This window comes from Grammomys surdaster, unplaced genomic scaffold, assembly GCF_004785775.1.
Source record: "Grammomys surdaster isolate TR1022 unplaced genomic scaffold, NIH_TR_1.0 310, whole genome shotgun sequence".
Lineage (NCBI taxonomy): Eukaryota > Metazoa > Chordata > Mammalia > Rodentia > Muridae > Grammomys > Grammomys surdaster.
The window spans coordinates 976,844-994,137 of NW_021604729.1; the positions used below are offsets into that span (position 1 = coordinate 976,844).

The window sequence follows — 17,294 nt, forward strand, 5'->3', positions numbered from 1 at the left end:
AATATTGCTGTGCAGAGAGATCTTCCCTCTCCTGAAGCCTGTGCCCCCAGTTATCAAGTTTGAGAAGATGCCACTGTGCCTCTAGGGCCTCCTGCCCCAAGAGAGAGGGGCTCTGCACTCTAGGAGGCTGCTCAGGGCCTCTGTACTGCCTGCACTCTCCATTTCCTTACATGGGCACAGCCAGGGTGGCTGGCACGGCATAGGGCACTGGACAGGCACCATGTGCCTCTACTCCGTCACCAGGGACAGCCTCGGAAGGGCTGAGGAGACAGGCTCTGCAATTCCCAGGGCCAGATCCAAGCAATAATAGGAGGAGAGGGCCAGAGGACACTCAGGGACACTGTCAGGGGCTGGAGCCCCAGAAGGTAGTGTTTTCTTTAGGAAGAAGAAAAAAAAAACCCTTGTAAACATAAATTATATTTCTTGGAGAAAGAATGTGTGTTTCCCACATGTCTAGTTATTTATAAGCCCGGGAGCACCAAGTTCCACCACTGTGGGTGCACCCCCCCATGTGCCCCAACTCTGTGTCAGGATGACCCCAGCCAGCTGTTGTGTCCTTCTTGTCTGGGGAACAAGTGTCTTTGCAGAAGGAAATAGCATTGCTCCCTGAAGCGGTCTCCTGGCATCTTTGGATATTATCATATTCTGGCTCCCCCTGCCCTTGGTTGTGCTGTGGGGGTCATCTGCAGCTTGATTCTTGGGTTCTAATTCTTGGATCTCCCACCAGCTGGGCTGGCCTTCCTCTATTTGCTCACCAGTAGTGGCCCATCCCACTCACTCTGTGACTGTACTCACTCTATTCTCCTTTGCCTTTCTCAGCCTCAGTTCCTTCAGTTTTGGCACCCCCCATCACCATGGCAACAAGAGCTGATGTCATATGAAGCCAAAAGGTCAGGCTCAACCCAGTAGCTGGGCTAGTACATTGGTCTCGGCTCTGGGTAAGGAGGAGGCCAGACATAGATCTAGAGTGAGATAAGACTAGACAGACAGACAGACAGACAGACAGACAGACAGACAGAGAGAGTGCAAGCTTGTGGGTAAGACTAATGTGAGACCAAACTGTAGGCTTTGATTTTGTTGAGGTTCCATCTGGGGCTCTCTGGAATCTGGTAATGTGGGGTGAGGATTTGAGAGGTGAGGTTATCAGGTGGGTTAAGTGGGAGCAGCAGCCCACCAGGGACTGACCTCTGGTTCCAGAACGTGCCAGGCACAGGGGAAACCACTATGGACCAGGTCTGTCCTTGCTCCTGGCTCTGCTGTTGGCTGAATAACCCTGATGAAGTCATGGATCCCCGGGCCTTTGTTTCTCCATCTGTAGCTGAGAAGTTGGGTTTTTAAGTCTGGTGCTCCAGCCCAAGACTCCACCCACTGTTTTATCCACCATTCTTTCCTGTGTAACTACAGCTCAAGTTTCCTTTCTGATGCTTCTGCTCCCCTGCCCTGGCTCACCCGAGGCCAGATGGTCTGGGCAGTACCCTACAGTGGACTCTCCTTCATCATCCTGAGGTGTTCATGTTCAGGTCTGTTGCCCCCCCCATTTTTTCTTTATCCAGCTTAGCACCCTTATCTATGGCTATTTACCATCCAAGGAGGAGCTACCGAGGCTGTCAGAAGCAGATCCAGTTTCTCCTGGAAAGTTAGTTTGGTTAGAGTTCATGCTGATGCTTGATGCACTGGAATAGATCTCTCTGAAGAAATGAGGGCACTTGGGAAAAGAGTGTCTATTGCCAGTTCCCCGACCCAGCTCCCCTTGCTGGTGAAGAAAGCACTGTGTGGGGGTCCCATTATCGCCACCACCCTATAAGTTGCTGGCTAGGCCCCTGAAGAGAAGGAAGAGATGTGTGATACTTGTAACCACAGCCTCATCTGTGATCCCCCTGCCCCAGTCTCAGGGGCAGTCAGAGGTGGGACACATGCTGAGTAGGACAGAAAAGCTCTAGGGAGTTGGGTGTGTGGCAGGCAGGAGCAGAGGCCAAGGGAGCTGACATTCAGAGTGGGAGAAAAAGTCAAGGGACCATGAGTGGCCAAAGGAAGAGGAGGTGGTAGGACAAGAAACAGGCTGAGGAGAGTCCGGGGCCTGCCTAGTGGTCTGTTTGTGGACCGCTAACCCGGTGCTCAGTTCTCACTATGGAAGAGCTACTCCATCTTTGGCTGGCTGGCAAGTTGGCAAGTGAGATGGGTGAGAATTATAACCTGCCTCCTCCCTCTGATTCTCAAGTGAGATGGATGAGAGTTATAGCCTGCCTCCTCCCTCTGATTCTCAAGTCTCTAGACTGATTCCCAAGCCGCCAGACCAGCTGCATTTTTTTAACTGGCAGGCAGGGATTCCGAGTCTGGGATGTTAGCAAGATCCTTTCATAGCTTTATAATTGCCCACCACAAGGGTTTGAAAAAGAGGGAAATGGGGTGATTGGAAACAGGAGATCCTCCCCAGAGACCCCTCCCCTCTTTCCACACAGCCACACCGGCTTTCTTATTTCTCTCAAAGCTTCCTCAAAACATCAGGGCACTGTGATTCTGAAGATGGACATTTATTACCACAGCCAGGCGTGCCACACAGAACGTCTATTCAGACAGGGAACCCTGCCCAAGGGCTCACAATCTAAGAGACAGCACACTCGCACACATGTCCATTCACAGACACACAGACACACACAGGACCCGGACATGGGAAGTGGATGACTTCACAAGACACAGATGGGAGCAGCTCAGCATGGAGCATCAAGCATGTTCGGATTATCCTTCAGCTGTCTCTCAGAGAAGGAGAGGAGAGCCCAGAATCCAGAAAGGCCAGAGAGACCTTTAGAAGTAGTGCATCTGGGAGGGACTTGCAGGAGAAAGTGGTCTCAGGCACATGAAGGGATGTATGAGTAGCTCAGAGCAGGCAGAGGGAATAAGCCAGAGAAGTCCAGAGTAGAGACCCTGTGCCAGTGGCCAGGGTCTGGCACCTCTGCTGTGCTGAACCAACTATGCTAAAACTGTTTCCTGGGTTTACTTTCCCAAAGAAAAGCTAAACCAAACCCAAAGTGACCCTGAAGCTACTTACCTGACCCCAGGACTCCCTTGAACTTCTGGAATAGAAGCCAACAGAAACTGTTTTATCCCCTCTCAGACGCTTGTGCACACTAGGGCAAAAGCTATGCCTCTGAGCTATGCCCTAGCCTGCATACACCCTTTAAAAAGGGATGTTTAAACCATATTGTAGGAAGTTAAAGGAGCAGAAGGGGAAAGTGCAGGCAGCTTCAGAATGGGGATACTTAGTACAGATTGAGGAGGCAGCTGCTGGCCCCAGATGTGGAGGACAGAGGGTATGTGACCCTCTTCACTTCAGAGTGGGGCAGGGCCCATGGAATTATGGGGTTCTTTTAGTGCCTATCTGAGGCAGATATAGTTGGCCTTCAGCAGAACCCTGAGAACTGGCAGGCCAGCTGCCCTGGACCAAGCAGGGAGTGGCTGGGAAATTATTGCTTCTTTGTGATAGAGGACATTGAGAGCACAGCAAAGGACACGGCTTGCCACAGCCACAGACAGGAGGGCACCGGAGTCTCTCAGGTCCTCAGCTTGGAACTTGACAATGGGGCTCTTTAGATTGGAGAGATTTTTTTTCCAACCATAGAGTATCAGCTTAGACAATAGGTTGGAGAAAGGCCACAGGTCCAGCAGGCTAACCTAGAACTCAGCCTATCCTTTCTTTCCCCTGCCAGGACCTGGAAGGAGACATCGGGCCCCAAGTCATAGTAGTGGAGCAGGTGACGATGAGGTGGTAGTTGGGGTCCTATCTTTGCTTTTTTTTAACCGACCCGGGAGAGTGATAAGGGTTTCCTGACAAGAGAAAGCTAAGTGGACTCCAAGAGAGGTCTTGGAGATCTCAGGGAGATCCTACTACTTCTAAGGATGTCTTTAGGTCTGACCTGGGACATGCAATGCTCTCTACTTTGGGGCAGCTGGTGAATGTGGGGATTAGTCTAGATCTGAGGGTGAGCTGGAACCTCAGGTAGGCCTAAACCACTACTGAAAAGTCAAGTCTCAGAGGTGACAAGGTGAGTGGAGATACCCCCAAGACTCCCCAGTCCCTTCATTCCCAGCTGCTGCTTCCCTTGGAAGAAGAGAGAGAGGGCTGGGACCCACAGAGGAAACAGCCAAGGCCCTACTTTTTCACGATCCTTTATTAATCAGAACAGGCCTTGCCACAAAAAGCAGGGCCCATTCCCACAAAAATATGATTTTGCAAAGAGGAAAATTTTGCTGGCTTAGAGGGTGCGTATGGTGGAAAAAAATGTATGGTTCTTTTTCCCTTTTGTCTTCAGTTCTCTTTGCTGTATTTTTTCTTTTTCTTTTTTTTTTGTGATAGTGGATTTTTGTTTTATTTTTTATAAAACACTTGCGCTCAAGGACTCAAACACAATACAGACAGAGCCACCAGTTCCCACCCCTGGGGGCTCCAGCTGAGCTGGGAATCCCCGTGGCTTTTTTTTTTTTTCTTTTGTGGCTGTTTTCCTTTGTCCCTTCCCTGACCTCTGGTGCTGGAGGGCAGGTGGAGGGGAGTGCTGGGGCAGGTGGAATTTGTATAGCAGTTACACGGAGAAGATGGTCACAAGAAAGGCTACCTAAGTAACATAACAACTAAGTCTAGAGTGCCCACAAGATGTCAGATGATGCTCATAAAGGGGGTTGGGACACAGTGAAGAGAGATTGGCTCTGGCGGTCCCTAGAGGCTCTGTGGGGTAGGGTGGACGGGCTGGTGGGCCTTGCTTTCAGGTGTCTGTGACAACTTTGCTCTGGGTAGCACCTTCAGAGCCCTCCTGCCTTGATCCCCTAGGTCAAGTGATGGTGGCCTCACAACCTCCCGCATGAGGTAGGTGAAGTATTATTACCATCCTTTTACAGATGGAGAAACTGAGGCCCAGGGAGTGTGGGTGACTTGCCCAAGATCCTAGGACAGTGTTGGCAGAGCTCTGGTGCCCTCCTCACCCTCAAATCCCCCTCTCCATTTCCATGTTCCTCCAGTTGCCCTAACCATTCTATTCCCAGACTCTGTATCATCCAGCTGTGTCTTGTGCAAACCCACTCTGCTCTCAGCCCACCATTTGCAGCCTCTTGCCGGCATCCCCCACTCTACCTACACGTGGGGGCTGAGGAATCCCAGGTTGGGTCGCTACTATTCCTAGTAGTCTGAGGGGAGGGCAACTCTGTGGGAGATGCTCTCTGAGCTCACTGGCTAAGAGGTACAGGGGCGAGCTCTGCATCAATTCACTGCCAAGCTTACACCTACTGGTGCAAGTTGCTTGGGTCTCTCAGATGGCTCTGTGGAAGTACTGAGGCAGATGAAGGGAAGGATGGCAGCAATTTCTCTTGAATTTCCAGACTTTCTACATTACCCTCTTCTATTTCCACACAGCCTCTGCAAGGGGTTTGGAGGGTCTGTTTCCAGGGGCTACACCCAGCTAGGCAAGGGAGTTGGGGCAAATCCTATTTAAAGCAAAAGCTGCAGTATACAAAGATTTACAAGTAATATGGGTGACTATTTGTTTTACAATGGAATTATTCACTCTACAAATGATTCACCTAGTACATAAGAGATTCCTCCAGGTCCTTGGAGAAAGGGTGTGAAAATTGATTTAAGAACATTTTGATATGGATAAAAGGAGATCTCACACCTAGAGCAGAAAGTTGCTTAAGGGGAAGCCCATTGAAGGAAAATGTGCCCAAATAACTATGCTCCCATTGTGCTCTAGATATGCAGATCCAGCCCAGAGCCCCTTCCATCCTTGATGTGTCAAGTTGTCAGGCAGAGTAGAACTGTAACTATGGGCCCCAACTGCTACCACAGATGTGGTGTTCTGGTGCCACCTGGTGGTAGAATCTGGGAATGTTGGGCTCAAGTCTCTCAACTGTTTTTGAGGCTTTTTCACCAGCTGGCTCTTTTTATAATACAGCACAGAGGGAGGACAGGGCTTAAGAAGGATCATTCTGGAGTCTGCTGTTTCCAAGGGGAAGCCAGTTCTAGTCTCAGCAGAGGCTGGGAGAAGAAACGGCAGCTTCTTTGGGTATGGCAACCTCAGACTCCTGGAATGGTCCCTGCTTCCTCTGCTTGCATGGTGGGTGGGAGGGGCAGAAAGAGCTACTACTCTGGGGTGGGGTATGTGTCAAGACAGCCTGGAGAAGGCCAGGGTTGATCAGATTATCCAAAGGAAAGGTGGAGGCGTTGGGGTAAGGGGTGAGAATCAGGGGCTGTATCCAAGCCAGAGAGTGTGGGGCAGATGCCAATTTGGCTACAGTATGAGATCTGGGAAGGTGGGGGTCCCCGGGTGAGGGGTTAGGAGTGCCTGAGAAGGGTGGAGTGGTGCCCTGTTGGAAGGCCATGCACACAGTGAGTAGGTGCCTACGAAGTGTGAGCCCAGGCCCAAGGAATGACATTGCAGTGGGGAGTTGATACTGGGAGATTATGGGGGTGGGGGCTACAGAGACAGGCTACATGGGTGCCAGGAGGCAGCTGAATCAGCCATTTGCCCTGGTGCCCACTTCTCCTCAGCTGCCCATACCCTTACTCTCCTACCTTCCCCGTGACCTTGACCTCTACCTGACCCAGCCCCACTTCATCCACACGAAACTCTGCTACCCTGTGTAGCCAATCAGCACTGTTGGCCCCGGGGGACAGGGAGTGAGCACCCCCTTCACACATGTGCGCAGTAGCTTCCAGGTGCACATGTGTACACGCATGTGGGCACACACACACACAAACACACACACACACACAGTAGACAACACAAATACACAGGGCCACGTCTCCATGACTGGAGCACAGGCTATACACTATCCTCAGTGTCCAGGGCCCAGCCGGCACCTGAAGCTGGGGATGGGCCTGATGACCAGGCCGTGGCCAAACGCCTCGGCCTTCCTCTTCTGGGCCCCAAAAGGGGGGGCTAGGGAAGGGGTGGCTTCTCTCCACTCCAGGCACTGCCTTAAAGAAAACGGGGGCTATGCCCACCTGGCGGGCCTCTGGAGGGATCTGCCCATCTGGCTCTTGAGCTTTCCCCCACGTCTTTAGTATCAGCAAATCAGGAAAGAAAGAGGCAAAGCAGGGAAATGGCTCCCAGAACCCCCACGCCCCAGCTGGACTCATGGGGGTGGGGCTGGTACTTCCTAGAAATGGGGCCCAGTAGAGTTCTGGTACCCCTCCCTGGCTGAGCCCTCGGGGTTCTCCCCTCACCCACGGCAGGGGGGCCGGGCTGGGCATTGTGCATAAAGTGGTAGGGCATGATGGGGAGCCAGGCCTTGGCCCTTGGGGCCTTTCTTGGCCCCACTCAGGCCTTCAGCTGGTGCCACTGGGCCACAGGCTGCCGGGGACGAGCGATCATGTCCTTCCAGTGTTTTACTTCACCTGGTCCGCTCTTCCAGGACAGGTAGATCTGGGGAGGAAGAGAAGATGCATTATGGCAGGCTCCGAGGCTTGGGCCCTGTCCCATAGTAACAGCCTGTCCCACAGAGGCTGCCCCTTTCCCTTCCTGCCAGCCTGACCTAGTTCCCTGACTGCTATCCCTTAAGGGCCTGGGCATGCCTGGCCCTTTGACATCAAACTGCAACCTATTTTGCAGTGAAGGTCAGGACACAGGCAGTTGGCTGGGGCAACTTTCCCTGCCCTAGGAAGGCACACCATTGCTATTGTCTCTCCCATCTCCTGGCATTTCCTGTCCGCACACACAGACTTTGTACTGAGGGCTTTATATCTCGAGGTCAGTGTATACTTACAAACCTGGCAAGTGAGCAAACTACATGATTAGCCCCAGTTTTCAGATGGGGAAACTAAGGCAGGCAGAGTTAAGAGTCCCACCTTCAGCCATAGTTTAAAAGTTCAAAATAGAGTAGGAAACTCTTGGTGCTTCTAGACTACCAATCCAGCCCAGGCTCCTGCAAGGGCTCCACAACACTGCAGGGCTGATCTAGAAACTTGCAAAGTGGTCTCAGCTGAGCCTGACCTAGACACCAATGAATGCTTAAGACCAGGGGCATTGGAAGCAAAGCAGTGTTGCAAGACCCTGGACAGGGCACCTTAAGGCCATCAACATGACAATTTAGAGGGCAAGCAACTGTCACTGGTCAAAGAGCCTGGGGGCCTTGACAACTGAGGACAATGTGCTTGGTAATGCTGGATCCCAGAGCAGGCCTGGGGCATCAGTGAGAGAACCGGCCAAACGCAAATGAAGTCTGGTGGGTTCACAGCAAGGTCCCACATCAGTTCCTTAAGCTGTGACAGATACATTGTGAGGGGCTAGCAATTGAGGACACTTGCAAGAGAGATATGGATACGCCATATTATATTTCATAGTTTTCTGTAAATTTAAAATGATCATGTGTCATATCTCATACCTACAATTCTTACACTGAGGCAGAAAGATTGCTGAGTATGAGGCCACCCTGGAGGAACATAACAAGTTTGAGGACCAGCCTGGGCTACAAAGTGAGAACCTGTCAAAACAAACAAATCATCAAACACCATGACAAAATGAGCAAATCCTATGCAGGGGTGGAATATCTTTCTCAGCCTCAGGCTCCTCTGTGCAGTGGATAATAGACACTGATAATACAGACAGCTGCACAAGGGGCGTGTCTGCTGTCCTCTCCCAACTAAGTCCTCTGTCAGCTCCCTCTGAGGCTCACTGAGTACTCTACCCCACTACCCCACCATCACCACCATTACCACCACAGGTTACAGCCAAGTGCTCCTTTGTGCCTTCATGCTTTTGCAATGTCAGCCTAGCACAATGACAGCCTAGCAAGGCAGATTCCCAGCCTCCAGGAGTTGAGCTGGGTCTGTGACTCAGAAAGGTTCCAAGGTCCTTGGGCTTCCTAAACTATCTCAGGCCAAAGCAAGAACAAAACCATTTTTTGACTTGGTTTGGTCCACAGAAGGCTGGTCTGGTAAAGGAAGCTAAAGGTAGTCCCCAAGGGACACCTATTTCTATGAAGCAGAGCTGTTGGAGGGGCTAGAAGGGCCTCTGCAGGGGGTACTGTGGCCCCTGCTCACAGCATACACTCTAGTCTCCCTATCTGGGCCCATGGGTTGGCTGAATGATACTCCCAGGGCCAGCTTTCTTCCACAAGGCTAGCTGCTCTTCTCTTCCCAACGACAAAGTCCTCCTTTTCATCTCTCTGGGGAATGCCTACAGATTGGTCCCTTCTCTGCAGATGCCAGACCATCCTTCTCCAAACACACTATTATTGAGATTTGAATGAGAAGGATACCATAGGCTTGTAATATTTAAATGCTTAGTCCCTAGCTGGTGGAACTGTTTGGGAAGGATTAGGAGGTGTGGCCTTGTTGAAGGAGATGTGTCACTGGGTCTGGGCTCTGAAGTTTTACAAGCCCATGATAGTCCCAGTTAGCTCTTGACACCAACTCAGATGTGAGCTCCTAGCTACTGCACCAGCACTATGCCTGCCTGCCTGCCTGCCTGCTGCCATGTTCCTCACCATGATGGTCCTGGACTTGCCCTCTGAAATTGTAAGCAAGCCCCCAATTAGATGCCTAAATTATTATTTTATTAAACTGCTAGTTGCCTTGGTCATGGTGCCTTTTCACAGCAGGGGAAAAGTATCTAAAACAGTCATATACCAAGGGACCTGTGTCTCCATTTCCTCACTGCCTCTGCTTTGATCACTGGTTTTCTACACTATTCCATGACGTGCTTGCCCAGCACACATGAAGCTCACAGACTCAGTCCCTGCATGGCATAAAGCAGGTACAATAGCACTTGCCTATAACCAATCACAGTGTTTGGGAGAGAGAAGCAACAGGATCAGAAATCCAAGATCATACTCAGCTACATAAGGACTCTGAGGCCAGCCTGAGCTGGTGGTGCATGCCTGTAATCCCAGCAGTAGGGAGACAGAGGCAGCTGAACTCTCTAGAGTTCAAGACCAGCCTGGTCTAGAGCAAGTTCCAGGACAGCAAGGGATACATAGGGAAACTGTCTCAAAACAAGACAAAAGAATATGATGGGAGTCAAACATTTCAGAACTAACTTCTATTACAATAGAAGCTACATGTGTGTTTCAAGTGACAGGCTGAGCGTCTCACTATGTCCTTATCAAATGCTCCCACTACACTGTGGAGCTAGCACCTCCTGACTCTCATTTTGAGCAGAGAAAATGAGGCTCAGAGAGGTGACAGCTTTTAAGGGTGGAGCTCCAGGACCAGAAGTATAGCTTAGTGGCAGTGTATAACTGGGTTCCATTCTAAAAGTCACAACAAAACCGGAACCCAGGCAGCCGGACTCTTGAGTCTGTACTGAGTCCTAACATTGAGTTAGACATACAGGAACATGGTTTTCAAAGTAGAAAAGTGGAGGGTTTATGTCATAGAATCGTGTTGTAGAAAAACTCACCTCATGTCTGGCTTCTTGCCAAACATGCAAGAAGAACCTTCATCCAGAACCTCCTCCTATCTCAGGAGGTTCTGACCTTACTCTGGGACGCTCTGCAGGGTTGGCATTAGATTCATTTTAAAGATAACACAGAAGCTCAGAGAGGCCGAGTAACTTCCTCTGGACCACCCAGCCAGTGTTGTGCAGATCAGCTAGGAGCTCAAGTCATTAAAGTCTTTGGACCCCGATGCCTCCTAAGAACAAACCCTTCAGACCTCGCTATGCACCCCAGCCCAGTCCTACCTTGCCAATTACGTCATTGCGGCTGAGCTTGTCTTTGTCCATGACAGTGATGATGATGGTGGTTTCCCTCAGCCTCTCCGTGGGTATGTCGAAGGCAAAAGACTCATTGAAGATGGGGTTCAGGTTCCTCTTCTTTGTCACTGTCTTCTTTTTCTCTACCCGCTTGTCTTTATACATCAGCCACACCTTCACATAGGGGTCTAGGAGGTGACAGTAGATGAAGGGTCAGGGGACAGTGTGTGTGTGTGTTGGGGGGGGGGACTCAAGGACCTCATGTCCTTCCAGGTGCAAAACCCTAAGTGGGAACTGGTTGCATGCTTTTTAAGTGGATGACAAGTCCAGGCCAGGCAAGAACAAGAGGGATTAGGGCTAGTTAGCATATGGTATAACCTAAAAAGACCCTGGACACTGCCTCAGTGTTCTCATTCTAGTACAGGTCTTCCCAAGGCCACACACAAGCAGCACCCGAGCTAGGACCAGGGTCTCCCCACCACAATGCTGCCTTTCCTCCGGATTCACTGCCTGATGACACTGACCCAGAATATGTCCAAAGAGCTCTGCTATCTCTAGTCGGAGGACCAACAGGTAGGGGTTAGGGCTAGAGCCCCAATTCACTTCTATCTCCCGTATCTGAAGTGACCCTTGTGTCATGGGAAGCTCCCCCCACGAGCCTGCCCATCCTGCCGTGATAAGCCTCAGCACCTGACGTGCCCCCGATGTCCATGGCTTTGAGGTTGCGAGCTTTGATGATGTTCACGATGATGGAGTTGGCAGAGGGGTTGTAGCAGAGAGACAAGAGCAGCTCCCCTCGGCTCCCCTGTAGGCAACAAGAGGGATGAAGCTGGGCCACAGGGAGGGGGATGCTCCCCTTGATCTCCCTGCAGGGATGACAGGTGTGGGAACTAGAAGGGAGGGTGTGGTCAGAGGGCCCAGCTGCCCACAGGTCCCTTCTGCCCTGACCTGGGTGATAGCAGCCCCTCTGTTAGTGAGCACTGTCATGCCATCTCTTCTCCTCTGGAGAGCCTGTGCTTGCTCAGGGCTCCCAATTCCCTGAACAGAGCCCCACTGCACAGCTCAGGTGATTCGCCCCAAGTTCTAAACCCCAGGGCTCCAGCCATAGGTGGGGGCCAGCTCTCTGGGGACTGCCTACCAGTGCTCCTCCCTGAGCCCTGTTGACATCCTGGTGTTGAGGATGGGTCAGGACCCTCTGTCAGACCTGATCACATTGCTTCAGTTAAAGGACTGGGGGGGGGGGCTTACACTCCCATCGCTGCATGGCTTCAGATCCTTCCAGAAGGTCTGCATCTGGGTCAGGTCCACCTTGTTGAGAGGGATGGACACCTCCCCAATGGGATCATTGCGGCTGAAACGGTCATAATCCAGGACCTGGAGGTAGAGGACCCTCTGCACCACTTTCTCATAGGGAAACCCTGGGGCAGATAAACAAGGTGAGAAGTGTTATCACAGCAAGAAAAGAAGTTAAAATGGAGAAAAAGGGAGAGATAGAGAGTGGAAGGGAGGGGAGGCTGGAGGGGGAAAGAAAAGGGAGAGAAGGAAGAAAGGAATGAAGGTGGGGAAGAAAGAAGGCCCTGTGAGTGGGCTGGCCTTGTAACCTCTGCCACCAGCCTAGCCCAGGGGACCACAGCTAACTGCTATCTGACTGACTTCTGAAGGACCAGCAAGAATCTGTCTCATGTGACCCATCAGATGGGGGAACCGAGGCTCAAGATGGTTTATGTGACAGTCCCAGGACCAGCAGTAGGACAAAGACCATTAATGTGCTCATTGCTTGTGTGTCCATTTCAGCTCTGGGCACTGGCCCCCTTGTTCCCTCAATCAAGTCTGGACAAGTGGCTCTGCCTGAGGCCATGAGGCTGTCACATAAGGAGTCCCAGGAAGAGAGGGGACAGGGAAACTGGAAAGGTGCCTGTGAGAGTGAACCAGTGTTTGGGACTCCGCTCTCTCCCTCACTGCCTCCCAAGTGCTGGTGATCAGTCTGTCTATCAGCTTTTCCTAAACAGAGCCCATGGATACCCGAACCACCAGCACCTCCTGCCCAGCAGCCATGAGAATGTCCAAACCGGCCTTCCCGCTCCCGAGCTTCCTCCCATGGCCCATTCTCAACACTGTGGCCAGATTGATTTTTTAAAAATAGCCAGCGTGCCACAGCCTGCTCCTTTTAACACCCCAGTGTACCCAGAAGGAAAGCCAGCCTACTCTGGTACCCAATTCTCCCAAAGTGTGGCCCCACTGTCTTCCTTCTGTGGGATGGTACCCGCTCCTCCATCAGTGCCCAGGCTCCATCCCTATACCTTTTTCCTGATCCCTTGAAGTCTTGGCTCTGCCCTCATCAGGACCTAACCTGTGAGCCCCCATCATGCCTGCTCCAGCCGATTCTCAACTTCTACATCTAGTTTTCTTTCCTGGCATCACAGATGGGGTGGGCTGTCACTTTGCCTTCTTGGCTCTAGGACAAGCCCAAACAGATCTATCCATCTCTTTCCTCCATTATCTCATGGCTTGCCTGCCAGGCCAGAGTAGTCACTTAATATTTTAAAATTACATTTATGTGTGTGGATGTGTGCATGCATGAGTGTGTGTATGTGTGTGCACACATGGGTACCCATGTGCCAGTGTGAATGTGGAAGTCAGAGGACAGCTTGGCAGGGATTGGTTGTCTCTTCTCACCGTGTGTATTCCGGGGATCAAACAAAGATCATTAGGCTCGGCCTAATCATGTTAGAGAGCTCATAACTTCTGACCTCCACAGGCTCCTCACACAAAAGGCTCATACTTATGTAGATGCACACAAATGCACATAAAATATTTTCTTAAAAAGGTCAACAGTTGAGGAAGACACCCAGTGTTAACTTTTGCCTTCCACACGTATACATGCACATGTGTACATGCACCTGAACACACACACACACACACACACACACACACACACGCATGTGTGCACAGAGAATAAATAATTGAATGGATGAATGTTAGTGGGATGGCCTGATGGCATGGCCAGAATGAAAGAGAAAAGGAGGAGGGCAGGTCTGACTTCTGGGAGGCACAGGTGACCTGGGGTGGGCACAGGCCAGCCTGGATGTGGTGTGAGGTACTGAGGTGTAAGCAGGAAGAAGGGAACACCTAAGGGACCCCTACCAGCTGGAGTGATGGAGAGGAAGGCCTGGGAAGAACACTAGTAGGCTCTTTACCAAAGACACAGAAACCACAGAGGAGCTTCTGATGGACATGGATCTGGGAGAGGATTCCTCTGATTCATTGAAGGTCTCTCTCCCTTTCTACCCAGTAATGAAGACAGGTCTTGTTCATCTTAAAGGCCCCAAGGGACCTTGCCCAGGTGACCCTTGGCATCTGTTCAAGTGAGATGCATGGAATCAAGTGTCCTGGGAATGTAAGTGGCTTCAAGAGGTTCCTGTGCCTAAATCAGTTTTTCCAGTGCCAATAAAACAGTCTCCTATATGTCAAAAACCCATCCACCAGAACCTGCCTTGAATGGCTGGTTTCTGAGGATTTGTTTCTCTGCACACTAAGAGGAGACTATACAGGCTTAATATCAGCATAGCTTTGTCTTCCATGAGACAAGACAGATTTATTCTTCTCTGAACTTCCAGGATCCAGTTAAAAGTTGGTGGTGAATGAATGTTTGTGTGAGAGAGTTGAGGACTGGGGCCCTGCCCATAAGCCTCACCCATGTGCCAGCCATACATGCTTCCAGAGGCCAAGCCTCTGGTTAACTGTGTCATCTTTAACCTGGTGCCCATGTTGACCTGAGGAGGAGGGGCCCAGAAACACAGAGGCATTTACCTCCTTGTCAAGACACAGAATACACAAGGGCTGGGCTTGGATGCCAGTTGGGGAAGGGTCCCTGGGATAAGTGTATTGGGTTCTAGATCAGGATACCTCAAAGCAATTGTAACCCACAGAGACAGATTTTCTGTGGCTGAACCAGGTTGTGGGGAGACTTAAGGCTTCCCACTGTAGCACTCTGCCTGGCACAGGGACAGTCACCTCACTGCACAACCTGTGTTCTCAAACAGCAGAGATAAGATTGGCTTTGGGAGCAGAGGCACACTTGACTTAATGCCTCTTGGAGCCAGAGGGAATAGCTCAGAGATCTTGCTTGCCCTCCATGGTAGTAAGGAATTGAAGACCAGCAATAGACCATATCTTCAAGGAGCTGATATCAGCAGCTTTTAGGTGTCAGGGCCTGCTCTACGTGCTTTGAAAAGCTACTAATTTGTTTAAGTACCATTATTACCTCTATTTTATAGATGAAAAAACTAAGGACCAGAGAGGTTAGGATTTTTCTTAATGTCACACAGCCAGTAAGAAAGAAATCTGAGGTTCCAGTTGAGACAGACTAGACCAGGGCTGAGGAGGATGAAGATGAGGATGAAGGAAAGAGTCCCAGAAGGTTCTGGTACTTTCATTAGATTTGCAGGGCCCTTTACCTGGTTGCTCCACAGCAATGTACCTCTGAATGTCATAAGGTGGGACCCTAGTCTGTAACGATCTTCCCCCTCAAAGCCTGTGGCTAGCATGTTGACTTCTCTCATCTCCTGGGACCAATATGAGCAAAATGCATTGGGCGTGTGTGTGCATGGGATTTTAGTGTGTGTATGCATCTTACATGCTTGCATGCCTGTGCACCTGCACATGCATGCCACACATGTCTATGTTTCTTCACTGCAGCCACACATGTGGGATGGATCAGTGGGCAGGAAAGTGGGAGTAGCAACCAGCCTCACCTTCAAATAGGAAGGTCTCGTTCCAGTGCGGGTTTAGATTCTTCCGCTTCACCTTGGTCTCCAGTTTGTGCTTCTTGTCAGGTAGCAGGTAGATCTTGACAAACGGGTCACTAGTGCCGCTGAAGTCCTTGGCTGGCAGCTCCTGGGCCTTCATGACCTTCACGGTGAGTGTGGACTCTTGGAAGTTGTAGCCAACACTGAACTGGATTCGGCCCAGGTTCTCTCGGCTGCAGCCCTCATGGGCCTCGTCCTCCTCGGAGCCTGGGGAGAGCTGCAGGGGAAAAGATAGTGGGCTGGTGGGGATTCTGTCTACCAGGCTCCTGGGCAACATGTCAGAGTCCAGAAACCTGTCTGGACTGGAGGCCTGCTAGCCAATTTCTCCTTGTTGCAACATGTGGCCAGCTGGGGGTAGTGGCCCGTCACATTCATGGCCAGTGGAAGATGTTCAGGCTCTGAGAGCCCTGCCTTAACCAGAAAGGGAGGGGAACAGGGCCAGGATGGTTCTGCCTCCTGGACTGCAGAGTCGTGAGCAGGACACCCAGCTCTCCCACCTCCTCTTGAAACTGTCTCCAAGAGTCACCCTAAGCTGTCCTGGCCTTCTCTCCTATTCCAGCCCTACAGACTCATAGAAGCCATACCAACTCTTATAACAGGGTTTTCTGGGGTCTGTGGATGATGCAGTTGACAAGATAGGAAAGGTAAGTAAGTTTTCAGACGAGGAAAGGCTGAGACACCAGGGGCATAACTGAGATAGCCTTGCCAGGATGTCCCCAGGGATTTGGACTGAAGCAGGCTGGGGTCCCTGGGGACTGAGCTTGTACCTTCAGGCTATGCCTGTCCCTAGTCTCCGTTCCTCAAAATAGATACCTGGACAGGTATGGACAGCAGTGGTGGCCACAAGGAAGGGTTGGGTGTCACATTTTCATTGCAATGTGGAAACGGGAGAGGGCAGTTGGGGCTTTTTCAGTTGGGTTACCACTCTCTAGGAATAATGGAAGGCCTTGAGGTCCTACCTTGCCCTGTCAGGGGCCCTGCTGGCCTGGGTATCTTTTGTTGATAAAGGGGAATCAGGAGTGGACCCCAGAGAATTGCAGGTGGGACAAAATGGTAGGGACTTGCCTTCTCCCCACATTCCCTCAGAAAATTTTTGCCCCCCCACCCTGCTTCTTGAAGAGGCAACCCCAGCTTCTCAACACAGTATCACAGTGACATAAGGCAGACAGAGGCACATACCATGGTGAAGACTCTTACGCCGCCTTCTTAATGCCAGGCCAGGTGGCTGTCACCCACCTCTTGCTGAGGAGACTGGCTCAAAGAGGTTAAATTACACGTACAAGTTTTCACAGCAGTAGGGATCCTCTCTGACTTCAAGCTCTGCTCAACAGGCCCAGGCCCCAAGTCATGGTAAGCCCCGCCCCACAGCCACTACAAGCAAAGACCTGCCTGCACCAGTGAGAAGTGTCTAAGTCACATTGATGATGGAAACTACTGCCCACGGGTCAGCCACCTGCCACACACTAACTCTCCCTGTGCTTGGGCCTCCTCTGTGTCTTTGTCTTACTCTATCCTGAGGCAGGCACTGGTATGTTTAAAGTTTGGCTTGGAGCACACAGATTTTAGGTCACTCACCTCAAGCCCCATGATTGAATGGCTAGTCCTAACTTCAAGTCAGTTTGTGGGTGCCTGCTCACTTGTCCTGGCTCCTGGACTTAGACCTTAGTTTGAACTTGACCTCGAGCTCCACCTAGTGGCTGAAGGGGAACTGCACTCAACTTGTGTGTGTGTGTGTGTGTGTGTGTGTGAGAGAGAGAGAGAGAGAGAGAGAGAGAGAGAGAGAGAGAGAGAGAGAGAGAGAGAGAGA

General features: G+C 51.1%; 1 protein-coding gene across 3 annotated transcripts in view; it reads right to left on the reverse strand.

Moving 5' to 3' along the window:
• Positions 1-4,148: 4,148 nt before the first annotated feature.
• The window catches only part of Syt7 (synaptotagmin 7), a 61,380-nt gene continuing 48,234 nt past the window's right edge, over positions 4,149-17,294 (reverse strand). For all 3 annotated transcript variants that reach the window (XM_028777510.1, XM_028777512.1, XM_028777511.1), the window contains 5 exons: positions 15,434-15,704; positions 11,928-12,097; positions 11,370-11,484; positions 10,668-10,867; positions 4,149-7,409 (listed from right to left, as the gene is read on the reverse strand). In XM_028777510.1, the coding sequence (XP_028633343.1) occupies positions 7,305-7,409; positions 10,668-10,867; positions 11,370-11,484; positions 11,928-12,097; positions 15,434-15,704 (861 nt within the window). In that variant the 3' untranslated portion in view covers positions 4,149-7,304. The remainder of the gene's footprint in view (positions 7,410-10,667; positions 10,868-11,369; positions 11,485-11,927; positions 12,098-15,433; positions 15,705-17,294) is intronic.